The 27,822-nt window shown below is 40.6% G+C and overlaps 2 protein-coding genes across 7 annotated transcripts in view; one reads left to right on the top strand and one right to left on the bottom strand.

Annotated features, from left to right (window-relative positions):
• PPP2R2C (protein phosphatase 2 regulatory subunit Bgamma) overlaps positions 1-5,487 on the top strand; it is a 188,638-nt gene extending 183,151 nt beyond the window's left edge. For 5 of the 6 annotated variants that reach the window (XM_035547190.2, XM_035547185.2, XM_035547186.2 and 2 more), the window contains one exon: positions 2,640-5,421. In XM_035547190.2, the coding sequence (XP_035403083.1) occupies positions 2,640-2,931 (292 nt within the window). In that variant the 3' untranslated portion in view covers positions 2,932-5,421. Of the gene's footprint in view, positions 1-2,639 lie in introns of all 6 variants that reach the window. The other variant, XM_035547184.2, reaches the window with a different exon arrangement.
• Positions 5,488-17,345: 11,858 nt separating this feature from the next.
• Positions 17,346-27,822, bottom strand: part of WFS1 (wolframin ER transmembrane glycoprotein) — a 36,277-nt gene continuing 25,800 nt past the window's right edge. Inside the window, exons 6-8 of the mRNA XM_035547191.2 lie at positions 27,140-27,220; positions 21,829-21,974; positions 17,346-20,138 (exon numbers count right to left, since the gene is read on the bottom strand). Of these exons, the coding sequence (XP_035403084.1) occupies positions 18,330-20,138; positions 21,829-21,974; positions 27,140-27,220 (2,036 nt within the window). The 3' untranslated portion in view covers positions 17,346-18,329. The remainder of the gene's footprint in view (positions 20,139-21,828; positions 21,975-27,139; positions 27,221-27,822) is intronic.

The raw sequence follows: 27,822 nt of genomic DNA, 5'->3' as shown, positions 1-27,822 counted from the left end.
TTGTACATATGTATATTTATAATCCTCCTTATCACATACATTCCGTTATTGTATATTATATTTTCCTGAACAGGAATAAATTGCAGGGTTACATCTAGTTCTCGCTCTCATTTATTGTTATTTTAAGCGGCAGGTAAGGTTATAATCCATCTGGGTTTGTGATCTCAAACACGAACGGGCACTTTCTCATTTACATAATGCTATTTTTTACTGAGCCATTAAACTACAGAAAAACAGGGCCAGCATGAAAAGTAGTCATCTACATATGTTAAAAAAAGCCCCGCAATAAATCCAACTGAAGGAAACAGACTTTTAAAAATATGTGAGTTGAAGAAATTAAAAAGCAAATGGACTGTAAAAGCAGCTTTACTGCAAGCAAAACCTAAAAAAAGATTTTTTGACAAGCACTTCTCCGTGCAGTTGGTGCATTGGTACATTGCCTGCATGAAAACTGCTCCCCGATGGCGCCTGCCTTCATCTGGTGCAGGCTCCTTATTCCCGGGGGAGCCGAGTCTCAGCCAGTGCAGCTCTGCAGCCCATGGCACGTGGTGCCCTGCTCTGGGAGCCTGTTTCAAAATTTTGCCCGAGGGGAAAAAAAAAAAAAAACAAAAAAAAAACCCAACCAACCAACTAACCCCACCACAGTACTGTCAGCATCGCTAATTGTGGGTGTGAGCACTGAGGTACAGAATCATCTCTGCTGCTTCGTGTTGTGACCAACCATCGTAGCAGGAGCCCTAATGACAAGACACGGTGATTCGGAAGGAGTGAAACATTAGATTTACTGCTGTTGATTCAATTTCTGAACTGGGCACTAATCTTGATCAATAGGCTTTCTGTAGCTTCTGGGGTACGTTTTATCAAGCTGTCACACTGACTTTTTTTTTAAAGCATGCAAGGTTGTTTGTGTGGGCTTAATGAGCAGAACTGTGCCAGGCCTTTGCAAGTGGGGAAGGTGAGGGAAAAAAAAAACCTCTGCGGCCAGCCTAGCTGCAGTCAGCCAGGGCTGGCCGTAACCACCTATGGGCAGTACCTCCCCTGGCCACCCTGGGCTCAGCAGCAAGCAGGAGCAGCAGCCCTTGAGCAAAGGGAAGGCTGCGTGCTACCAACTAACACCAGGGCACGGCAGAGCTGCCAGTCCTGCTGGTGACTCTGTGCACATCCAGCTCCCCTGAGCCAGCCACCCTGCAGAGTCCCTGAAGGAGCAGAGCTGCTGCCATTTGGTAGCTGTAGCGCAACCGCAGTTAGCTCCACGGCTCTGTTGGTGGGGTTGGGGTGTATCGCTCATCGGTATTACAGCAGCTATTGATGGCCCCAAATGAGATCAAGGCAACACTGGCTGGGTCTATGCATGTGGTGTAAGACAGCTCCTGAATCCAGGGGCATCAGCTCTCACCAGCTAGCACGTCCAGCAGAGAGCACAGTTTCTGGCTCTGACTTCTCCCACTGTTCATACGCAGCTGCCGTGGGGCCAGCCCACAGCTCTGCGCAGCTCCTCCCAGGTGGGAAACCACAGCCAAATGCTCCAGCAACGCAGCTGTCATCTGCGATGGAGATGAGTTTATTAAATGCAAGGCACGTTAAATATGCTCTGTTGGGCTGTACCAGAAAGGCAAATATTTACTGGTTGCCCAAGTCTTTCTTAGAACTAAAAGCACAGCTTCTCCCATGGAGACCTGACAGTTCAGGGTGGGTTCCTCTTCTGGAATGGAAGCACAAAAATTCACTAATTTGGGCTCTGATGGGAAAGGTGAGAGGAGTGTGGCCCTAGACTCAGATAGAGAAAAAGTTTTCAGGGGATGAGCTCTCAAACAAGGCTCTAAGATCCATGATTATGCTAATCCAATAACGTGAGGGCCATGGATGAAATCCTGAATTCATTAAAGTCAGTGACAAAATATCCCCCCCTGGGGAATGGGGAAATGAAGCAACTGAAAATTCATTATTTCAAGCTACAAGCTGATTAATGGGGTAATTTTTATAGAGGACGAGGTATGCTTTTTGTCCCTTTCTCCCAGATCCAGAAATATATCCTGACTTGATGCTTCAGTCAAACTTTACATGGAAGATAAAAGAATCCTATTTATCAATATATTTATTTTTAAGAAGTATTGTAGATAAAAATTTTAATAGTGCCTACACTTTCTAATGGGTCTATGGCTTCAGAAAGGAAAAGGGTTTATTCTGAAAATAAATTTACTTCTGCAAAGCTCTTTTTTTTTCTTAAAGAGTGTTTCTGGAATCACGGTAATCTCAGCTGTCAAAAAAGGTAAGGCTCTGGAGAAAGAAAAAAGCCTGGAACTATGACCCTTAAAAGCTTGTAAAAAGCTGGAGGGTAATTAAAAAGAACTTAGGTGAACGTGTCGCTTTTATTGTCCTGTGAAGTCAGTCTCATGATGTCAGGGCCCTGACATGATTTTTTTGTACAGAAGCTAGTTTTGGGGTAACTGGACATTTCATTGAATACATTGGAGGGGAGAAAACCGTTCACTCTGAGGAAAATCCCATGTTTTGTACTGTTTCTGAAACCAGAAGCCATCTTATTCTAAGGTCAATACTCAGCTGTCTCTGTCCATTCACGTCAGTAGACTTCCCCCAACCTGCTGTTTAATCATGTCTTTTCCCCCCCTTCTCTCCAGCGTCATCATGACAGGTGCATATAACAACTTTTTCCGAATGTTTGACCGAAACACCAAGCGGGATGTTACCTTGGAGGCATCCCGAGAGAGCAGCAAACCACGAGCTATCCTTAAGCCCCGGAGAGTCTGCGTCGGTGGCAAACGGAGGAAAGATGACATCAGTGTTGACAGTTTGGACTTTACGAAGAAGATCTTGCACACGGCGTGGCACCCAACCGAGAACATCATTGCTATAGCAGCGACAAACAATCTGTACATATTTCAGGATAAAGTGAACTCAGAAATGCACTAGATTTATCAATATCCCTCTCTACTTACAAACCAGCCTCTTGAGAATTGTAGAAGGATGTGATCCTCACAAAAATTGTGGCTTCTGTGGTGGGATTTGTAGGTTGCATCCTTTCATCCCTCCGCCTGTATCATTATTGGTGGCAAGCCAACTATTTTCCATCACTGCAACTGTATAAGTAAAAGGCACGACTGCAAATCCAGTACTGTGGTCTGTATCGGTTCCTTTACCAAACAGGGGTATTTATTTATTTGGGGAGCGTTCCTGAGGAGGGCTGAGACTCCTCAACTCCTGACAGTCCTTTTGAGGGTCTCAGTGGTTCACAGGACCACGCTGTTCTGGTGCACTGCCTGCTTTTGCAGTCCACGGCATTTACCACATTGTTAGAGCCTTTTGCTTTATTTTATTTTACTTTTTTCAAGTAACATTTTTCTGTCTTTCAACCAAGCCAAGTCTGTTTGTGAGTCAATGAACGAATAGCTGCATCCCTTTAGGCCACATGGCACGGTGGAAGGGCCTCCAAAAGTCCTGCTGGTGAAAGGCTGTCCTGTCTCACCTGCCTTGTTCCCTTCTTTATGACATCTCTTCAGTATTTAGTCACATTACTAACTGTGTGCTTTAACTTCCCAAGTGAATAAGTGACAGACTGATAGAGCTAGCCAGCGTATTTTAAGAAGTTCATTCTCCATCAATCTCTTTGCTCTGTTTAAAACAATAATTAGCATCCTCACCAGGTGGAGGACTATTTAAGACCTTGGTATTACTACTCCACGGGGGCTGGCTGTTCAAACACAGCCTGGCAGAGTTAATACATAAACCCACACCATTGTTTGGGGTTTTGGAGTTCTGGAAGTCTTGGCTAAAAATACCAGTGGAAGCAAAGTTGCATCACTTCTAGACACCTCAGAAAATCCCTTGTTTGCTTTTTGCAGCACAATTGTTTTCATCCTGGCATTTGGGGAACACAGACAATGCCACGATCTCTGTCACTATAAAAAAAAAAGGTACTGTGAGATGTAGCATTGCTCAGTGAATTTTAAAGTTTTTAAGTCCACTGCTAGATGACAAAGGTATTTCTGGAAAAACAGGAAAACACAAACCCTCCAAACCAAACCTTCTTCCACGTAAATACATTTCTGTGAAATCTAGCTCTAAGAGAGATCTATCACTATTTCCAAATGAATAGTGATGGAAATGGCAAGTGAAAGTACAAGGAATTGATGTACCTCATTCGGGAAGTTTATGGGAAAAGCGTAGTGGGCAGGAAGTCCTCTTCATCCAGGAGAAAATTGTCTGCCTCCCTAATAGCTCTGGCAGAAAAATTGATATCCCAAAGGATTTCTTAGATCACGAATACAAGAGCACAACTGAGATGACCTGTTTATCTGCCCATATTAAAACTCCTCAGAAAAAAAAAAAAAATAAAAATCTTTAAGCCATTATGCACTGATTTCTTTGGTGAGTGAAGAATGTACTGATAAAGAGATCTGCATGCTTTTGTATTTGGGTTTGGGAGAAAGGGTGGGTGAAAAATCTGCTTACAAGAAGTAGAAAAACCAAGTCTACAGCTCTTTTATAGGACGTCTTAATGCAGCGCGTGAAATCTGTATGTTTGAAGTTTTCTACATCAACGCTGTAAATTTTGTGTGTAGAAGCACAAACGCATGTGCATCAGTTTCCAGCCATACTAAACACATACGGTATGAAATGTGTAGGTTAGTTTTAAAGGGAATGAGGAATGTTTGTTTATAAAATACTGTATGCTCTAGCAGGCATGGACAGTATATGTACATATTTATTCTAATGAAATTTAACAAAACTGCTTTTTTTTTTTTTTCCTTGTAAAAAGGTTTAAGAATGTGGTAAATTGTATAGAAAAATTGCTAATGCCAAACTACTGCTTCAAGGGTGTCATACGATTTCTTTGACTTTTGGCCTCCTCATTAATCTTTGCAGCTCAAAAAATAAAGATTAAAAAAAAATGCTATGAGCGCATATTGGCATTTACAGCTAGAAGTACTGTAGAACATATATTTAGCTTTTAACATTCTCAAGTAAGAGTCTATAGATAACATTATAAAGCAGATCTTAATACAACTTTTTTTCTTTCTTTTTCTTAATTTGAAGTACCTTACTCTGTTACAGCACTGGGTACCAAAAAGATCTTGTTAAAATTAAATAAGTAAATATATCTTTGGAGCTTTATAAAACTAATGAACTACCCAACCAAAATACCATGAAGTGATTACAGAGGAAATAAATAGAAATCTTTCAAAGACCAGTATTCCCTTCACGTCTTTGACTTTGCTACTACAGCTCGGTTTCCTGGTCTTCTTGAATGTATGGAAAGTTAACATCGTCATTGTGAACGTTTCCAACTTTCTTTCTCTTTTTAGTTTGAGCTTTCAGTGGTGTAGAGTAAGTGATGGTAAAGTTGGTAAATCTGATTGTTTTGAAAGCTGTTGTTCATGGCTGCATTCTTTGTGTTGCACAAATTAGCTAACTGTTGTTGAATAAAAATATAAATATGTTAATACCAGCTTTTTCAATAAAACTACGACAAAAAAGGCATAAGGAGATGGCTTCAAGGCACAGCGTATTTTTAAGCTAGACATGAGAGGGTTGTTTAGCTCCTTTTACAAAGGAGGAAGAGTTAGGGGTAAGCAGGTAAGGTAAGTTAGGGATCAGGGTAAGATCGACACTGGCCCAGGTGAAGAACCTGAGGAGCAGCCGAGGAGCATCCTCCTTGTCACCACCTCTCTCTTTTTGCCCTCTACCTGGGAGAGGGGCTGAACCTCAGCAAGCTGGTTTGGCACACACTTAATGCTAAGAAAGGACTCACTTCCAGCCCAGATCGATGCCTGAGCCTCCCCTGGCAACTGTGATGCTTGCCCCAGAGCTTGGGCCTTTCTTTTGAATCTCTCACCCTGCCTGCATGTTCTTCATGGAGCTGCGGGGTTGGAGACGCCTCCTGGGCATTGGCACGTGTGAGTTACACCCTGAAAAGTTAAGTCCTTTTCCTGGATGCAGACCAGAATACATCGCCTCAGCTGTTAGATTTGGCAGTGTATTGCTTTGCACAGCTCTCCCAGAGCTTACACACTAATTCCACCCCCCTCTCCCCTTTCTGGGAAGACACAGTCAATCCCACTCACTTAGATGGGCAAATGTGTCTAGGCACTGCAGAGAGAAATCTCGGCTGAAAATCAACACATGAAGCAATTCACTATTTACCTTTCCAGTTTCCTTTTTCATCCCTAAATGCCCAGGACAAGCAGAAGCCAGATGGCTAGCTCTCTTGCTCTCAAAATTGTCACCAGCAGATTTAGTAGCCGCATACGGCAATCTCGCTCTGCGTGGAGTGGGGATGTGGGGAAATGCTGGCAGAGCCACCTGCTTACCCCATGTGCAGCCAGCAAGTTGTCTTGCTCTCAGGCAGCCTTACGTCCTTTGGTTCCTGCCATGGCTGGGGTTTTCAATCCCTGGTGAGAGCGGAAGTATAAGGATTGTTCACCTTCTACGTCCAATTTTCAGTAACATTATTACCATCAATTTGCTCCCACTCCCAGTAGTAATCCTTTTCCATTTGCTGTCTTCTCAGCAAATTGCATTAAGTCTAAAATTAGAGCATGAATTCACTTATCTTGCCCGTGTGGCAGAACCTCAAAAGGCAACAGGATTACCAGAGTGGGTAGAGGTTCAAAAAATTGGCCCTAATTTTATAAGACGCTTGGGACAGGGTATGTTTCTTTGGTTTTGTGAAGCCATGAAACAGTCTGGATGTTCGGTACGTGACAGCTTGACACGCATGCTGGAAAGGTTTGCTTTCAGAGTGAAAGCTTTTATTAGCAGCGATTTTTTTTTCCTTCTCTCTGAAGTTGGACTAGGATCAAACTTCTACTCACATGAAAGTGAGTACAACTCTTTAGGCACTTCTAGAGCCTAAGTCAAGCCTGAGACGCGAAGCATTTCATGTGAAGCACCTGACAGAGCAAACTCCTGAGCTCCCTCAGCTCTAAAAGCTCCCCTGAATACAGATCAGCCCGTCAGGGTACAGATAATTACTTGTCTTGCCATTTGCTGAGCGGAGACAGTCAATGAGTAGGACAAGATACTTAAACCAACAATTCCATCAGACAATTATTTTAATGATCATGGTGACTATATATATACTTTGTATAACATGGCTGCTAAAAAGAATAAAACCTACTGTAGTGACTGCTAAAGGATGCAGGGTAGCACTAGTCATACTAGTAGCATGGGCATCCTGACCCAAGATAGCTCAGCAGCTCTAACTTCAATTACAGGACCAAATTCTTGAGCAGGTAACAAACTGAGAGTGCCCCAGCAAGAGTCCTTAGCAGGGAGAACCCCAGAATAACAAAATACTGTAGCCTCCTTCTGAGGGTCAGTGGCTTTCTCATCGTTTCTCCAATTGGAGGAACAAATCATGGGAAATGTTAATTGTAAATGATAAATAAGTAATTCAGACTGGAATTAGGGTGTCAGACTGGGGGTAGAGGGGGTGGTATCCTTCCCTGCTCTACCTATAAACACTGACTCCAGAGTGGGATCCCCCTGTCAAGAACTCACGCCAATATTCCAGCCTTGGCAGGCTACATCTTTTTAATTTTTCCTTGGCGAGGCTTGAACCCACCCAAACATCCCTGTGGGTTACACTGGGCCGAGCTCCTTCTCAGTTAGTGGGAAGACATGGAAGGAAGCAGAGGTTTTCCTCGGATACAAGCAATGCTGGCACTGCGGGCTGTGTGAGGCAGGAGAGTGCTCACCATAAGCGTACACACACCTTGGGTTGGCTCGGGGAAGAGGCGGGGAGGAGAACGTCGCTGTTTCAATTATCGTCCTCTGACATCTCTGCTCACACCTCCCGGAGACGAAGGGCTGCAGTCTCCATTTCTCACAGCTATTGATCCAGGCCTCTGCAAACCCGGAGAGATGGTGCTGCAGCAATTGCACCCTGTCAATAGCATTAAAATACTCTCTGCAACCTTAAACAGCTAAAGGCTTACTTAACAGCAGAATGCAAGCTAAGCTGTACTGTTTTATCCCACCTTCCTCCACACATTTTGCAAACAAGTAGGGCTCAGCTAGGCTTCTTTTTAAAATGTTTGGCTATTTTGGGCTGTCACTGCAAGCTTGCTCATGAGCTTCCAGGAATCCAGGGCTACCTTTCAATCTGATGTCTCCTCATCACTTGGCAGAGCCGCAAGAAATCTCTGCTGGCACAGCTTATCCCGAAGGAAAGCCTGCCCAGTCTGACCAGTCCCAAACCCAGACTGTCCCCAGATCTGCCCGTCATTGCAGGAGGGCAGAGGAGGCAGTTCCTGCTGTAACTGCAGCCTGAGGCTATTGAAGAGCGGGGTACAGAAAGATGCTGCCTGTCCCTGATGTATCCGACCCCATTTTGCTGCCTACCTGCTCGTTCTCCCTGCGCTGCCTTCCTTTCCACCCTCTCACCCCATGGCTTTGCACGTTCCCCGTTGAGCCTTGGGCCTCACAGAAGCCGCACCGAGTCCCACCCCAGGACCAAACACCGCGGTCTCCCCGTCTCCCGAGCAGTCGCAGAGGAAAGGCCCGTTTGCCAACACAGAGCAGCTTCAAGCGGAAGATTTACAGGATCGCAGAGGTTGTATCTTAGCAACCAGCGATGCGTTAGGAAAGCAGGTGAGCTGTTTAAGTTTTCAGTTAAAGTGTGCACCACGCAGAGGCAGGGGCGCGCACAACACACAAGGCCGCTCCAGCCTTCGTCAGGAGGGACGCGGCTGCCGCACATACACCCATGTGCCAACGTGACCTGAGCCTTTTTCCTTCCCTGCACAGGCAAGTCAGGAGGAGAGATGGCCCACGGCCAAGTCATTGGCTCTCCTGCAGAAGGAAGAATGGAGAAAGGGCTGCTTTTTGCAGAGAAATCCTGAGGTTTTGTGCATTGGTCTCAGAGGAGCCACGGCAAGGTTTTGAACAGTTTCCAGGAGGGAACAGAGAACTCCCACCACAAAAACTCACTGAAATAGGCACGTGGCTGTGATCAGCCTACGGAGGATAACAGAGGTTGGAAAAGACCTCCAAGATCATCAAGTCCAACCACTAACCCAGCACTGCCAAGTCTACCACTATGCCACATCGCTGAGCGCCACGTCTACACGTCCTGTGAACGCCTCCAGGGATGGTGACCCAGCCACTTCCCTGGGCAGCCTGTTCCAATGCCTCACAAACCTTCCAGTTAAGAAATTTTCCCCAATATGAAATAACGAGATCACATGAGGTGATGTGATGCAGACTCTCTTCTGTGGTTTGTACAGCTTAAACATGGGAATGACAGCAGTTATCTTCCCTTTCAGGGCAATACCTTATTTATCACTCTTCAGAAACAGGCATCTTCCCCTCAGTTCTCTTCTTCCATACCATGTGAGCCAAGCTACAAACAGAGCCTGGCCTCCCCATGCTTTATGTGAACACCCCAAACAACACTGCTGGCAGATTTTTCTGGCTACGCCTGAATTTCATTCCTGAACTGACAAAGTTATAAGAAAAGCAGTAGGGGCTCTGCAAAACTTCATTTGGATGAATCACCATTTTCTGCCTCAAAAGCTTCCTGTAAAGTAATTACTGCTGGCTTTTAGTGCCCATTCCATTCCATTTTCCTTATTTTGAACTGTGTGATCCTTGTTGTGCAGGGACACACTGCAACAGCGAGATGAACCCAGCGTACTCCAAAGAGAGGTACTAGGGCACCTTTATTTTTTGGAAACAAAATGCCTAGTCCCCCAAAAAGCAGCTGCTTGAGAAAAACAGTAAGAGTGGTGCAGAGTTCCTCACCTACAGATTACAATTTTTCTGCACAGAAAGGCAGGTCGTAATCCCTAACCAGTCTTGGAAGCACACCTGGCATTGCAAAGCTGGTGTGTACAAAACCCACGGGCTTCCACGGGACTAGGAAAGGCGGCAGCCATTGTCCGTCTTGCTCTTCCCTCACGGATGCACTATTTTGGAGAAACTGAGTGTAATAATGAAAGCAAAAATAAAGCAAAAAAGAAATTCTGCCAGGACAACTACCATTACCAAAGAGTACCAGTGCTGTATGAGAACTGGCACACACATGTACTCAGTGTACCTATTTGTGCTTAAAGACTATTTTATCTCCAAGCTGCAAGACAGAAGAGCTACCCTGGGCTAGAGAAACTTCAGGAAACAGGATTGAAACATTCCCATGGAGACCCACTTTTTAAATAACGATTAAAGATCAATTGAACTGTTACTAGAAGCAGCATTAGGAGAGATTTATGAATCATCCATTTATAACTCTAGGAAAGCATCTTCTGTACAGAGAAGACTGAAAAATCCATTTATTGCTAAACCATTTGCTGGAATCATCATCCGTCTCTCATGCTGGTGCGGGGGCACGCTGCACGAACAAACAGGGCTCTGGCCTCTAACTGGATTTGGTGACTGTGAAAGGTTAATAAATTCCTTAAATGTACTTCGTGCCAGGATGTGCTTTCAACAAAATTTAGCACCAAAATGAATTAAATTTCCTTTGTATGACATCCTCAAGGAACACACCTGGATTTTTGATTGATTTTTTTTTGATGTTCTTTTTAAAACTAGAGGCCTGTTCGGGTACTCAGACACTGACATCCACCCTGACCTTTGGGTGGTGCTTTCAGCTTTGCTTGCGGAGATTCCTGATCAGAATTCAATCTGTTCAAGCAGACTGCCAAAGCACCTAAGCCCTATTGAAATAACATTTCCATTACCTAATTAATTGTTTGAAGCTATTCTCAGTGATTACTTGCTGAAGTTCTAGTTTGTCACCTGAGGCAACAGAATGCATTGTTGTCGTGGAAACATCTTGGCTGTCACCAGCACCGAATAGGGAGGGAGGGACAGGAGGGGGAACTAGAGAAGAGATGCTTTGTTGAAATGCCTCACTCTTTAAAGTGAAGAAATTATTTGAGATAAAGACAGGTCACTCAGAGCTAAGCTAGGGTTTCAATGCACACTGATTTCTGAGGTGTTAGGGGGTCTGTGGGCTTGGTTCAAGCCCTTTCTAATTTAGCATGATACAGCTCCTGCCATCTCCCATGGTTAACTGCAACATTTGCAAGGCCCTTTCCGATGCCAAACCTGCTATTAGTACAGAAAAATCCTGCCGTCTTCAAAACTGGAACAAAAACTCTGCAACAACCTGCTGAAACACAACACAAAACAACAGCAGCCCCCACCTGTTATCATCTCTCATTTACAAAGTATATAAACTCTGACTTTCAGGGTTTCTTTTATCAGCTTTTACCTGGTGCATGATCTTGACCCAACCTTTCTGCTTTCCCCGAATCCATGCACAAATTTCTAGTGCATGAACATCTAAAGCAAGAGTTGCAGCCAGAATTTCCCTTAAAACAACATGTCTTCTACATAAGTTATAATTAAACTCTGTGACAGATTTTCTCTCTTTCTTATCAGACAGGTAATAGGAGGTTAATAAAAAGATTATAAGAAGATTTAAGCTGTGATAAGCCCCGTTTTGTTTGTTTGTTTTGCATCTAACCCATGAAGGCAATGGAGGAAACAGTTTCCACCAGAATGGACATCAGGGCTGCCCGTTGTCACCACGCAAATGACAGCAGAAGCAGACAATGCAGATTAACACTGCAAGATCTGTGATAAAAGATGTTAGAAAAAGGAACCTCCTCAAAAAACTGCTAAAGAACAAAGTAGCCAGAAAGTGCATTTCAGAAGATTGCCACGCACTGTTTCATATTCTCTTAGTTTATCATTACGCAGTATGTTATCACAAGGTTATTTTTTCCATTATTATGGTCTCGGGTTATAGAAACACTGCAGTCATGACTTTGCTAGTTACTGTTTGTGGGGGAGAGGGCTTTAAATTGGGTCTGCAAATAGTTATCTATTTTTTCACAAAATATTTTCTAGTTGCATTTCCTCCCTGAAATGGAGTAAAACCAGAACCTGATTCTTTTGTTCACTGCCGGTGCCCTCTGGAGACAGCAGGAGAGGGAGAGAAAATGCAAAGTGAACCTGGAGTGCCATCTGATGGCACAAAATTAAAACCACATGGCTCATGTGCTTGCTAGAAAAAGGGCAGGTACCCTTTAAAAAAACAGAAAAGTACCACTTTCTTGCAAAAATTATTGAACAGAAAAGGAAAACAAGTGCAGAGAGGCTCCAGACACAAATCGGCTCTTTCTGGACATTAATGAAACATATATAATTCACAGGCAGCACCCCTCAATGAGCACATTAACTAGACTCCCCAAGACCATATTTTCTGACTTTTTAAACAACACACATTGCAAAAGTATAACTCATCAACAGTTGGGTAATGACTTGTACCATGATGTTTTTGGCATCCTACGTCAAATCGTACATGAAAACTAAATATCTGCCAGTAATTAGGAATGGAAATGTGAATTGTTAATTACCTTTGTTCATCACTCACTGACGTCTCCATAAAGCTGATGCAGATGTCGCTAACCCTGACTAATCCAGCCTTAGAACTAATGAAATGAAAACTACACAATGAAGGGATTTAAAAATCAAGCTTAGTGTCTGGTGGGTTCTAGTCCATAAAGAGCACTTGCCCTTTTTCTCTTAAAACTTCATTTGTTTTCTTAAAATGCACACGGGCATCTAATTGAAAAATTCAGGAAAAGGGTTATGAGAAATTCCAGCTGTCTTAAGAGCAGGAATAAAGTCAGATGCATCGGTAATGCCAAAGGAACTTAACTGGAAATGTAGCGGTTGTGCCATCAGCAGTAGAGTGGCATTGCTGTGCTTCACGCTGAGCTATGGAGGGTGCAAGGGAAACGTTTTGTGGCAGAAAAGAGACTCAACCTTCACATCAGCAATGCCATCTGCACAGTGCCATCAATAAAAGATGCACCACCTCTCAGCAGGCAGCTTCTGCTAGTGCTGACCCAGGGTAACAGAGACAGCACAGCACCGGAGTAGGCTGATTTTGTCCTGGTCTGATTGTATTAGTGGTGGCAGGTGTGAAAGGTGACTAATTGTACTCAGCCTCACTTGTTAAATCTATCTCCCCACACAAACCTTATAAAGCTGTCTCTTTTTTTTCTCTGTAGTAGTGAATCTGTGGAAGGAAGGAGGATGCAGCAGACTGTAATTCTGTTGGGGCAGATAATCTGGACGGATCCCCTGCAGGGGGATTACTTCTGCTGAGGCTCACGTGAAGCCCAGTGAACCATCTTCAAACAGGTAGTGCTGTCAGTCTCTGGGACTACACCCACCAACCTAGATCAGGCTATGAATGTCTGGGCTGCAAGGTTGTGCTTGAATTGTTAATATCTCACTGCCTTGGGAGAACATCTTAATTTTGTGTGTGTTTGAATCTAGTGACCTTCTGTTTGCAGTCAATTGTGGGAAAACTTGCTTGTTGTTCTGGAGGAGTAGTGAGAAGGCACTGGAAAACATCAGAATTTCACTGCTTTGTTTTCCTTGTTGCAAAGCGAGACAGTTAAGGAGGAATTCATGTTCCAACCCACAGGCCATCTGGGAAACAAAAAGAGGGGAGTTAAGGCTAAGAAAGCTTACCAGAGAAAAGAGGTTGGGGATGGACTGCCAACATCTAGTCCTGAGGAAAACCCTAAGGGCATCTTTTATAAGACGTGGGCATACTAAAGTGTCAGATGGCTCTGGTGCAACAACTATGTATGTACTGACTACAGACATGCCCCACCTTACTCATGTGCTGGATGTGTACCTGCTTCTTGACTAAACTGCTGACTATCAATAACCTCCTGCTATTTGTTTTCTGCTACGTTTTGGGAAGTGTGATTACACACATTCTTTTCCATAGAATTGCAAAGAAATTGGTGGCCTCACCATCAGTTTCAGCCCCTCAGAGGAAAGACTCTAAGAAACTCAGTCCTCAACTAAGAATGTGCCATAGATCACATCACTTATTGCACAAAGTTACATGAAAAATTGTCAGACAAATGCTGAGGAGCGAATTGTGAAGCTGCAGTCTTACAGGAGCTGTTTGCTGTAGCTGGCAGTGGGAAGATTCTGTTCTGTATGCTTGCTTCTATACCAATGTAAAATATTTTGTAAAGGAAGGGTGAAAGTAGTTTGTCCATGTTCATGTGTGGCTTCAAAACCTAAAGAAAAGTTTCATTTGATTGGAGATGATGAAAATGCAAGTTTTCCCAGTGCAGAATGTCCTTCCTTAATTGGAGGGTGAATCTCATCTTTTGCACTTTGGATTATAACTTACAAGAGGAGGTTGCAGGATGTTAATGACCTTTTATTTTTTTATTTTTTTCCCAGAACAAAAGCTAATTACAGCTTGTGAGTAAAGGAAGGAAAGCAAAGGAACCATTTTAAGGCATATAACCAAAAGCTGTTTGTTTGGTTTCTAGCCATCCCTATTTGCATTTAAATGACATTTGCACGTATGTATTAGCTGTTAGAGCAGCTATATTATCTCTTCATATTTTGATGAGTTCCAACTAACTTTTGCTGCACGGATTAGTATTTGCTTAACTTAATCATTAAATGGCTGTTCTTCTGTCGTAACTCTCTGCTGTTCAAACAATTGCAGGTGTAAAGCTGAGATGGGAGCACAGCCCCCAGTGAAGGACAGTCCCCTTCATTTGCTACTGACCATAACCCTTACATTGAAAGGCTGCAATGCATCTGGCTAGTGTTAAGAATGTATTTATAATTGTGAAATTCATTTTCTCTTTTTCGGTGGAAATAGAGAAGCCAAGAGACAGATGGACATTGGAGTACTCCCAAAGGTGGCATATCACTTTATGTCAAAGGCTCATGCTCAACTTTGTAAGGAAGCATGGTGCTACCCCTAAGGTAACATCCTTACTACCACATATTATGAAAAATTGCAAGCAAATCCGTAATTAATAACAGCAATTTTATGACACTTGAGAAGACCAGTTTGTTCTGGGAAATAAAAAAACAAAACATGTAATTCCTACATATCTACTCATTTCTTTCTCCAGAAGCACTGGGCAAAATGCAAAGTATAAACTCCCTGCATTCCTGCCTAAAGCAAGAGGCTGTTAGTCATTACAGAGTGGGCTCTTAAGTTATTCAGAATTTCTATATGTGCCGAATTGTTCTTCTGTGCTTATAGAAGAATGTACCAGTTTGAGAACAAGCAGTACTCTTACATGTTAGAGGATGGAATTCAAATAATGAATATTTACTTTAATTTTGTATATTCTAAATGCTAAAGCTGAGCTTACAGAACAGCTGAACCTAATTTAGATGTGTCAATAGCCATGTAATATCTTTTTCCTCCTCCTCAGTTAATTAATACTAATTCAAAAGATTGAATTATCAGCCTAGAAAAAGGGCACCTATCTTTGGAACTGTTTATAATTCATTATGTCTTCAAAATTAAATAAGAAAATAATAAATGTAGAATTGAATAATTAACAGCAGCTGCCACATTCTGTCTCTCTCCTTTGCAGTTCAGGAAGATAAACTGTTTTGGAATATAAAGATGTGGCACACAGCAGTAGAACGAAGTTATTTTGTGCTCTGTTTGCCTGCAAGATTTGAGGTAGTTGTAAACACCCTTTGCAAAAACACCTTGCCTGGGATTGCAATCACACTTAGTAAGAATTAGTGATTTCATCAGCTATAATTTAGAAATAGTTGCGAAAGGTTTCAGAATGTTGAACACTATACAGACAAGAAAATGGAGTACCTATCCATCATGTTACTGTTAATATACCCTCTTTTTCCATTAAAAAATTGAACTGTCCCTATCAAACAGGGCTGTGTCTCTCTGTGCTTTCCCTATTAATTCCCCTCAGACTTGGAGGTCTTCGCCTAATTCGTTTTTAAGAGCATCACAAGGTTTCCCTATTGACCCCTGAATAGGGAAACAGCCTCCAGCCAGCAGTTTGCTTCATGACAACCCCCCAAATTTCCTTCTAAGCAGCACTGAATGAGGCAGTGGTGTTTCGGAGGGCAAAGTGACTGCGTAAGTAATGACAACAAAACACTCATTTGCTTCCTACCATATTGTAGTCTTGTGTCAGAGGCTCTCTGCTGTTATGGTTCCTACAGTGAGTTGGTCAGAATTGTTTTCTTTCCTCTCTAAGGTGTGGAAGCTGACACAGGCACTGAGAGCGCTAGGGGGCCACTTCTCAGCTCCCTGTTCTCACAAGGATTCAAAGTCCAACTCGGCTGTTTGCCCTGGGCTGAAGCATAAAGACAGACATGCAAAGATTAGAGGAGTTGGGTGCAGATAGCAGCTTTAGAAATCTAGCTTATCATCTAACCTGCCAGTACTGAGCAGGTGAGCTATTTTTCCCTTACAACTATAAGCCAGTATCACCTAATAATTTCCTGAGAAAGTCATAAACTACAATCTTCAAAGTTGTTGGAGTTAAGCCTCATAATGTTATATATGGGAACAGAGGTACCTGGATTAATGCTTTTGTCTTGCAACCCTTTCCATCTGACTTCAGTCAAATTTTCCCTTTTTGTGACATGTAATAACTTGTTCACAATGCACCTAAGTTAGTAAATTGACATCTTTATGCAAGGAGTAAAAGCTTTTTTAAAAAAATTAATGCTAGTTCTGAATACCAAGACTGCTTTTTTTTTCCTCCTGACAAACATGTGAATAGAAGTTTCAAAATTATGTGTATCTAAGGAAAAATGCATCTTTAGAACCTAAATTTCAGAACCAGGAAGAGCATTTAGATCTTCAAAAGAAGCCTACTGATTTCCTAGGAAAAAAGGAGGAGAAAAGGCAAAGTTTAGCTTAGCTGGTCTCCTTTTGGCTGGAAATAAGCCAATCTATGTCAAAATTTGCATTTACCTGCAGGTAAACCTTATACTATTTATTTTCCCCAGGTAGAAAGAAGAAATGGCTGATACTTTTAATTTTGAAAACTATCCTGAAGACATAATTCTATTTCCAATTTTCTGATTGGCTCAGACATGACCAGGTCTGCAACATCAGGCTCAGCTAATTGCCTGGGAATCTGGCAGTGTGGCTGTAGGTGCTTTTGGGTTCTTCTTCCCAGCTGCAGCCCAAAGTGTGATGTTCAAGATGGTGCTGATAGTTGGAGCACAGCCAAACGCTTAATTTTTTCCAGGTTTTCCCTTCTCTATCAATTTTCACTGACAATGCTTCCCCCACACACCTCAAGTTGATGACTGGTATGCCAAGGCAAAAACAATATGAATACAGGATCAGTGAAAGTAGTCGAGGAAATAACATGATGCATGTGATACACATCCAATGGTTCAGAAATTAGTAAGTCACAATGAAAGCAGAGGCACACAGTATGTTTAAGATTTCATAGCTATAAAAACTTGGCCTAATGTACTCACATTTTACTGCTAGCTTGAAATAATGTGAAGTACAACTTCAGGTATCTCATGCAAGGAAGTTTTAATCCTAAACAAACAGCTTTCACTGGAAAACACAATTATCAGTGCAACGTGAACAACTGCTCAAAGTGTCAAAGCAGAATGAACAAATGTTCTACTCATTTAATTCAAGTTTACCTTTTGTATTTATTTGCACAATACAAATCATTAATCGTTCTTTTCAGTTTCCACTGTAGACTTTTACATACTGTTTTCAGTTGCTTTGGCTTGTCTGTACCATCACAATCTTATCTGGTGTTTGACATTCACATGCCAGCATGGATTATACCTTAGTGTCATACATGTAGTGATCGTAACTAGTTAGAACAAATACTGTGTTTTGTACAGAATATTTAATGCAAAATAAAAACTTGAGAGCTTTTTTTTCCTTTTTTATTTTTTACAGCCTTGCTGAGGTGTGAAATGGTGTGCCTTTCAAAAAAGCTTAAAATCATTATCTTCTGGACAAATAGTGAAACAATGAGCTCTGTACATAAATAACACCACCAGGTACTGATTATATGATCACCTTTTTCTAGAATACACCAAATAAATACAAGCAACATATGCAACATAAGCTGTTGTCAGCTACCTATTCTAACTCATGCCTGTGAAAATACATATGGGCATGTTGTGAATATTTAAACGGTAAAGTGCTTTTAACATCGAGCAAGTAAATGTATCTAGTGTTGTACCACAGGCAAACAGCATGTTCATTTTGGACAAAATAGTCTCCATGCAATTAGTCAGCAGCAATCCCCTGCATTCATTTACAATATTAAACTAGTATAATATCACTTCAGTCATATGGGGTTTTAAAGTCAGGATACAGCGTATACACTTACAAAACTCAACCAATGCTCTACATTAACATACATCTTGAGCATTGCTACAGCAGGGTGGTTTTTTTTATTTTCCTTTTTAAGCCAAACCTTTGGTAGTATAAATGCACCGTACATTGAAGATACCACTGAACCAATATGACCTCATTATGCAGCTGACAGGAATGGAAAGAAGAAAAAATCAAAAGCAAATTTAATGGCTTTATGCACTGTGCTCCTCCAGTCATGCTCTATTTTCACATGCCTCCCTGCAGGTAGGAGTTTAGACATGCAATTCAAGCAAGTGATTGCTTTCAGTTCAAAGACAGGCCATTTACTGCCAAGACGACCTTCCAGAATTGTGCTGAATTCAATTATACTTCCCTGCCTCAAATTCAACAACACTTTCTTAAACTCATTGCTTGCCTTCAGCACAATATCTTTGGTTATGTCATCTTCCTCTACTGACTTGGTTCCGTTTTTGCTGCTGAAAGGCATACCCACAGTTATTTCAAATTTGTACCGATCAAACATTTTCATGTGGCAGTTATGCTTTGTCAAATACTTGAGACGACACAATTCTTCCTCCTCCATAGTGACGTTTTTGGGGTCACAGAGAGGGTACGTTTCACCATACAAGCATCTCATCCAATCACCGATAAAAAGTGGAAGCATATTTATTGCAGATTCTGCACTATTGTCAATTTCGGTAACACGCACATACTTGAACCGCCCAGTCCACGTCACTCTGTGTCCTTCCAGGTGACTACATAAAATCTGAGTACGTGCCATGTTAGTCTCCTTCCACGATCGGGGTCCACAGAGGAAAGCATACTGATTCCATGTCAACGTGGAGTTGTAAACTTTCATTCCCTCTGATCGATACACATAGAACCAACAAAACAACACTACAGCTGTAATCCACACCAAAATGAGTTTCACAATCGAGCTTCGAGTAAGGGATTTAACCATGTCAACTACAGAGAAGTTGACTTTCGTCCACCATCGGAAGAGCAGAGGAACAGCACACAAAACTAGAGTCACTACGATTTTCACTAGCTCTAGAGACACAAACCACTTAATGAAATGGACAAGACACATCAGTGCAATGCCTACGCCTAGCACTGGGAGTGCAAAGAGAAACAGAAAATAACCAATTGATGCTCGAATGAGCCCAATGCCAGAGGACTCCTGCAGAATGACCACAGAGAGTTCACACCACATAAAGCAGACTAGATATGGGACCAGGTAACAGTAGGTGCCTTTAAAATTCCGTAGTTGTGCCATTCTAAAGAAAAGATAGAACAAATACAAGAACAAAAGGCATGGGATACTTACATTTATCACAAAGAAATGGCCTACAGGAACAGTGAAGAAAGTTTTACCTAAGAATTTCAAGAAGCCAAAATTCCCAGGTAATATTTGCAATAGGGATAAGCAACCAGTTGCTATCTCGGTCATTAATGCTCTTCGTGTGTAAGGTTCTGCACATGTGCTTAAACTCATGTAACTTGTCACTGTGAAGAAAACGGAGATGGTAGCTAACTCTGAGCACGGTATACAGTCTTTGCTTGCTATAGGGAAGGAAAAAATTACAAAGAATACAGAGAGTAAAAAATAAATGTATGGCTCTAAGTGATTCCATCCAAAGTTCACTTCAGCTTGCTCAACATCTAGGTTTGGTTCAAAACGAAGGAGTAAGTCAGTCAAAGTGCGGAAGTTTTCCCAGGCCTTACTGTCCTGAAAAACTTTCAGCGTGCAAATAACCATAGAAATGAAGGACAAATAGAATATGACTAACGGAATAATGAAGGCAAAAAAATCAATTGTCAGATTACTGATGATGAAGAAGAAGATGAGAGCATTGATATGGTGTGTTGGAATAATGGTAGACAACCAGTGCATTCCTGCCTTTGATGCCATATCTATCAGATATTCTTTAATTTCCATAATGGCATGAAGTGGGTATTTTACAACCTGGAAAGAGAGAGAGAGAGAAGCATTTTATTTATGAGCAGTTTTGTATCTGTACATCACAGATGATCATAGCTGAAGCAGTAGCAGTAAATTGTCTAACCTTAGTTGACATGAAAAGATATTTATTTGAAAAGAATGTTGCCAATAAACTGAGATTACTTTGTCTGATATTATTAGATCTGTTTTGATTAATTCAGTCAGGTGAAGCACAGAGGCTATTTTGATTTCAGGAAAGATGAATTTCATTACCTTTGACACATAATTAAATGGCTTCCTTGTCAAATACTCTGCTCTGCTAACTTCTTACCGAAGATAATACAGAACTGCAGTCATGTAGTTAATCTTAAATCATTACTTGAGGCGTGAGTACTGTAGCTTTAAAGCATTTAACTCTACCACTGTTCTGCAGGGATTATGTTATAGGGTCTAATGAAAAGGACCTACAGAAAGTCTTTACAGCTGTGGTTTAAGAAAAAATCCTTCCCAAGTACCTATGGATGCAGCTGTCAAAGTCTGTTTTGTAAACAGCAGAAATACCTTTATATTTACATGCACGTGTGTATTCATATGTGGTAATTACAGCTGTTCTTTTAACCTCATAAGAGTAACTGTAAATGGTCTTAAAATTCTGTCTGTCTTGTGGCATTTCCCAATTCAGTCATATGACAACAGAAGAAATGCTGGATCAAATCCTCTGCCAACCACACACACAACCTCTGAACAACAAAAAGTTACAGGATCTTTTTTTTTTTTTCCCCAAACAGTTATTCAAATATTACCATCTGCACATTAGATACTGCAGGCAAACCCTCCCCCGTAAAAAGCCAATTTTTAATGTTGTCCCAGAACTTATGCTTTTATATTATTTACAGCAGTGGTAAGTCCAAGAATGCTTCAGTGAAGATCTATGCATTGTGATGAAGCGGGGTAACAAACACAATGACTTTGGCATAAGCCTGTTTACTAGCAGAAGTATCTGTGTTGTTCTTTATAAATGCATCTCTTTCAGAATAACAGTTATTCAAAATATTGGAAAAAAAGACACCTCCCATCCCTTTTTAAAAAACAAACAAAAACATAAAAATCAAAAAACCCTACCATGTGATAACGGACAATGAAATGACAACAATGACAACAAACTCATGTCAGTAGTCAAAAACCCGCTTCCTCACTTGAAATTTACACTGGTATTGAATGCGTGCTCCTTAATTTTCCCTTCTCCTTTCACTACACCTAGAGAATTATTAGTATTCTGATAGCCACTGACAGCAAGTTTCATCATTCTTGAATTCCTTCATAATACAACCTTTTTATACTTCAAGGTTATGGATAATTTTTCCCACCTTCTTGTTCCTGTTTATGTAAGAAAGATTTGAAGTATACAAAAATAACTGTCATAAAAACGTGGCTGTTATGATAGGGCCATTTGAATCCTCATTGAGATCTAATGAAGTTAGATTGTCCCCTTGCAAGGAAAACCATTACTCCTCTCTCTTAAATATATGCCTCGTATATATGAAGCTGTAAACACATATACGAAGTAAAGTTCAAAACCAAATTGTAACAATAATTCTCATACTGTTCTACTGAGACTAAACATCAGCTTTGAGAGTCGAGTGCAAGTCACCTGTGTCTGAAATGTGCAAGTTGAGAGTTCTTCAAAATAACCTGTTCATTATTGTCTTTTTACCTTCAGTCGCAGGGGTAACTCTTCAGGAGTCTTCCCTGCCAGTTCATCATCTTCCTCTTCCTGCATAATCAGGTTAGATGGGATGATTCCCTTTGCATATTTCTTGGTAATCTCCACGAAGTCATCCAGAGCAATAAATTTTTTAGCTAAGAGACAAAACACAGATTTTTAGATAAGTAGCATCCCTACAACACCCTCCTGATTATATGCATTAGAATATTAATTTTAGAATCACTGAATATCCCGAGCTGGAAGGGACCCACAAAGATCACCGAGTCCAACTCTTGGCACTTCACAGGTCTACTCAAAAATTCAGACCATATGACTAAGAGCACAGTCCAAATGCTTCTTAAACTCCAAGAGGCTCGGTGCTGTGACTACGTCCCTGGAGAGCCTGATATTTTCTTCCCTGTTATTAAAGATCTACTCTGAGCTTCAAAAACTGAACTACTGATAACACAGGCTTCCCTGGCAACTTGCTCCAAAATCTGTGCTGAAAACAACCAGCTGCTTTTGCCAGCAATATGACTACTCTAAATCTTGTCAGACCAGTAGGTAATTTTATTTTACTTGTAAGTAGGAAAACAGTGAGTGACTGTAGCTTATCTGCAAGTATTCCAAGGAAAATAGACTGCTGGATTAGGTTACACAGTTTTAATCACAAGTTATCATAGCTCTGGTAACTTTGCGAGAAATCTTTAACTAACATCTACACCGAAAAGAAATAATTGCACAGAAACAGTACTGATTTAGTAACGATTTATCTGTACACTATTAACTGAAAACTGACTTCTGATTAGGTGTTTAAGAGACATCTTTCCAATTTCATACCTTACAGACAGATGTGATCGTGGGAAATGTCCAATTATTTATACTACAGGACTATAAGTTAATTTAGTGTATTAATTTAATATGCTTTGTCTATACAAAAGTCCTCCTTCAAACTATATTAACTATGATTTGAAATACCCAGCCACAAAATACACTTTGCTCTGTTGTACACAGAGACAAAAAACTATCACTGCCTATTTGTAAAGTATCTGAATATGAAGCATGATTTATTTACTGGTATGATGCATCTTTTCCACTAACATTTTGTCACCAACTTGATAATACGGTTGCAATTCAGTGGCAACACACTGCAACACACAACACAATGAAGGCTTTTGCTAGAGGCCCTCAGACAAACGTCTCAAGAGTTTCAGAACAGAGTAAGCTAAAATCAAGTAAGATGCTTTCTCTCGAAGTTCAGAAGGAAACTGAGATAGTAATCGAGGAAACTGAAATAGTAATCTGTAACAAACACGATTTAAAATTATCAAGTTTTGCAACATCATTACATTGCTGTTCCCCGAGCTCTCACTACAAGGGGAAGGTCAGGGAGCAGTGACACTGTTGTGCAGTATCAGGAGCACGAGGACACAAACACTGATGGCCAGCAGCTCTGGAAATCCTTACCCACTCCTGTGAGTAGAAGGGAAGCAAGAGATTACTTCAGAGATCTCTAGGGATGCTGCAAGATGATTTATACACTGCTTCAAACTCGTTTCATAGCCAGTGCCTTGAATTAGCATGAATTAGCCAGTTTCTATGGTAGACAAGCTTGATGTCGTTTGTAAAGTAGGATAATTAACAGCAACTTTTTCCATACGCTAAAGCAAATGACACTGCTGTAGATATGAAAGACTTTTGAATGACAAAGATCTGTAACACACCTCCTACACAGTCAGTTTAGCTAGTCAGCTGATAAAAAGATAACAAAGCTGGCTTGCTTAATACTAGTTTAAGATTTTAAAGAGACAGAAAACTGAATTGATTCACTAAGTTTAACACCAGAGGATTAGTGGGTTTGAGTCTGTTTTTCTTCAACTTTTACAAAAACACAGTATTTATGGAAGCCATTTAATATGAAAAAGATACAAATATTTTATAAAAACCTGTAGATACAGAACAAAAAGCATTTGTGTCAAGATACATGCTACAGGAAGAGGTGTGTTAAAGGAGTTCAATGGAAAAATGGCAACGTATGATTTATCTTTTCCTTCAGTCCCACAACTTGGATGTTTTCTTTTGCTTTTATTTTTAAATTTTTTATTTTGCCATTGTATGAACCTGTATGCCCTGAAAAATACCACATGGTATGCCTCCCAAGAAGCAGTTTAGTTTTCTGCTAGCTATTCTTTTCATTCACCAACTGTAGGGCTGCATCACTGGCACATAGAAACCAGGGAGGCTCCTCACTTGTCCTTGGTGGGCTCCAGGTCAGGCCCAATACCAAACAGGCTATCTACATTTATTGTTGTCTTTGGACAAGATATATAGAAGTAAGATGGTCTTTCTGGTGTGGAATCAGCAAGCAGACATGACTAGAACCTCACAAAAGTTCCTTAAAGGCACTCCTACAGGTTCATGGGGTATCCTGAGAAGGAAAGAGTTATTAATTTACTGGGTATAGATGGCCTGCAAAGTGTAATGGCATGTATATTCTCAAGCATGCAACGACTGTCCATTGACAAACATCAGCTTTAATATTCTATTTATGCCTTCATTAAGGATACCCCAGATCAGGTGTCTGGGAACATGGTACTGGCTTAAAAATTATCTTCCAAGCATTGGCAATGTATTAAAACTGAAGGAAAAATTTCTTGCTGGCAAGAGAAATGCAGAAACTCTGCGGATCAGAGAAGTAAATGCAGGACAGTAACAGCTGTCTTGCTCATCCATGAAAAGATAAAAGCTCTCTAGAGGAGAAGGTAACAGCTTAACTCCTACTTTAAGTGTTTGATGAAAACTTTTCGTTTTTAAATGTTATTAGTATTTTGTCACCCAAGTGTCTCTCAAATTGATATAAAAAGCGTATGTTGTAGATTCTACTTTATTATTCATAGATTTTTTTTCTTCAATTTGGTTATGACAAATTTCCCTGCCTCCCCCATCCGCCATAGGAAAAGAAAAATATGCACATCAATTTCTGCCTACGCTTACGTGTAGGTTCATTTACTCTCCTGTTATTTTATCTGCCATTTAAGCCTTAAAAAAAAAAAAGGGAGGGGGGAACCTAGTTCCTTTTCTGAAACTTTGAATTACTGAAGAATCCAGAACAAGTGACTTGCTTTGCACTCATGCTCTATCAGCACGTGTCATTTCAGCTAAGGAATGGAAAAAGCACCAGTGTCATCCAGTGCACCTATGCGATGCAACTCCAATGAACTCACATACATCTGCTTTACAATACGATGACCAGACAGTGAAACACAGCAATTTTATCCTTATCCTATTTTGAGCTTTCCAAAAGTGGCCAATTAGCTACAGGAACATCTGGCCTACTTTCACAGAAATTTTGATAGGCCTAGAAGTTTGGTCTTCAAAATACTATTTCTCCCTGTCATGACTCCCTCATTTATATACACAGGCACGTGTCCCTCCTCCACTTTTACTTCTATTAAAATTAACAAATCTGAAATACTCTGTTCTTTGGAGTGCCAGTTGCATAACTTGATTCTGAAGTCACCTGTGTAATGAACACGATCCTTGAAGGTAAAGGCCAAACTGAGCTGGTGAAATGTAAATTTAATCTTTCAAGAGGTTTAAATGCACAAAACCCAGGTTTAGCTCACCAATCCACGTGTGACACCTTAGTTGCATGTATTCTAAGCAACAGATATATTAGTTATATGATGTGGGACATTTAACAGAGTTTTTCAAGAATTGATCTAGATTTTGTATAAACTAATGCATTTCAAGGAAATGAGATTTCCATGACAAGCGATTAATTAAACCTTGCTAGATAACATAATTTGAAAAGTACATATGCTACACTGTTTGTAAAACATTTTCTTAATTTAAAGCCTTCTTTAATTTTAACCTATTTTCCAATTTTCTTTTTTTTCAGTTATAAAAGTAATCAACGCATCTAAGTATTAGCAGTACAAGCATACTATTAGCACAGAAATTCAGAGTAAGCCAGAGCAATGCTCCACAAAGTCCAATCTCCTTTGACACCAGTGATAATGCCCTAGAGGAAGATGCATAACCACAATCATCTGGTTTCTTCATGAAATCCTTAGAAAACTTAACTCATCTCCTTTAGGACTGAAAACCACAAAACATTCATATTGAACACATCCTTAATTTTATTTGCCACTCCTCTTTTGCCAGTCCTCAATTTTCTGCTAAGCGTTTTAATACTTTGGGCAAAGTGGAGACAGAGTCTTTCCTGTTCTTTCAATTAGGTTTTGATTTTCTTTTTTTTTTTTCCATATTGCACATCTACTCTCGTACTGCAAGTGAATCTGTGTAAAGCTCTTTTTCATCGGCTTGCGATGGGATTCTTCTTCTGACCTTTTCTACTACACCACCTATAAAAAATCCCAATGTTAAGAACCTGTTATAGGCCCAACCAGTCACTCCTATCTTTTAGGCTATTCATGACTGGGATCAGACTTGTAAGTTTTCAGGTCTGTTCATTCTGTTTTCTGTGCTACTATGACAAACAACAGAACTCTCAGTTGCATTCTCACTCATTGGGGAGAGTGAGTTTTATATCCAGGGGTTCCTTCCCCATCCAACAAGTGCAAATATGCAGAAAATATGCAGTAGGACCACTAATGATTTGACTTTCCTCCTGAAGGCCCAGGAGCATGGCTGCATTTCTTAGGTATGTGGGGCTAGAGAGAACTTGATTCAAAGTCCAGCCCTCCCAACCCTACAAAATTCATATTTGACTCCATGAGGCTGAACCATGTGCATTGAGTGGTTTCGATCTCCCCACTACATGAACTGAGCTGCTCCTCTCTATTTAAGTTATGAAAGGAGTATCTTGGTACATCTTTCTTATATAAATTCTTTAACATATACAAAAACACAAGCATTGTTTATGAGGGAAACGCAAACAGAAGCAAGGCAAATAGAATGAGGGATCTGTCCACATTTAAAGATTGCATAATTCATTCCCTTATTGTAATCAGAAAGCTTACTGCAATTCATAAGTAAAAAAATACTGAAAGTGCAATTTATTTATTTAGCATTGAATAGCCTTTTAAGTGCTCGAATAGGAAGAACATAAAGATGACAAGTTACATGCAAACACCTTTAGCATACTAATCACTGACAAGTTGACGAGAATGGTAACATCTACAACTTCACATGCAGATCAGTTACATTTACCTTGCACACATAATGAATAGACACCATCAGTTTATAGCAACCCAAACTTGCTATACAGCCTTACTCTGGCAGCACAGAATTGCTTAGCAAAACTAAACAGAAACTAAACTACAGTCAAAGATTGAAAGAAGCATCGCGCACTCACATTCACTGCTCACTAATCGCTCCAACATCCTCCTCTGCTTCTGCACTGACTTTGGGACTGGGCCGGGCTGCTTCTCACCACCTGGTTCAATAACAGAAGTTCATGGAAAGTCAAAGCAGCCAATTAAAGTGATCAAACAAAAACTAGAAGGTTGTTAAAGCTGCAATATCTGGAGAATAGTATTTCATCAAACTTAGCACAAGACAAATGTATATATATACACATGCAGAAAGTGGCTATATAGCTTTTTATATCTGTATTACTATACTGAAAAAAGGGAAGATCATTGACAGGTAACATATTGTCAGAATGGCAGAATGAGACAGGTGTCTTAAATACGGAATTTGCAAATTGAAATATCTGGCAAAATATAAGGTTGATTGTTAAAGAAAAAAGTTAAACACAGCAACATCATAAAACATCTACCTTCCAACAACAGTGCTGAGAATGAAGGTATCTTTAATATTCTGTCACTTGTATAAGGGCTTAACCAAATCACAACCTACAACAAGAGTTGGCAGGCCTTTAGAAAATAATTTCACCGGTCCACAGAACAGGTTTATTAAAATAGTTAGTCATTAGAACAGTTACTTTTTCTCAACTAAATCATACATTTATAAATCAGGCATGAAACAGAAGTAAAAGTCTTTAGGTTTCTAGCCTGCAAGCTTATATTACCATAA

Source organism: Cygnus atratus, chromosome 4, assembly GCF_013377495.2.
Source record: "Cygnus atratus isolate AKBS03 ecotype Queensland, Australia chromosome 4, CAtr_DNAZoo_HiC_assembly, whole genome shotgun sequence".
NCBI lineage: Eukaryota > Metazoa > Chordata > Aves > Anseriformes > Anatidae > Cygnus > Cygnus atratus.
This window is presented reverse-complemented; position numbering and strand designations above follow the sequence as displayed.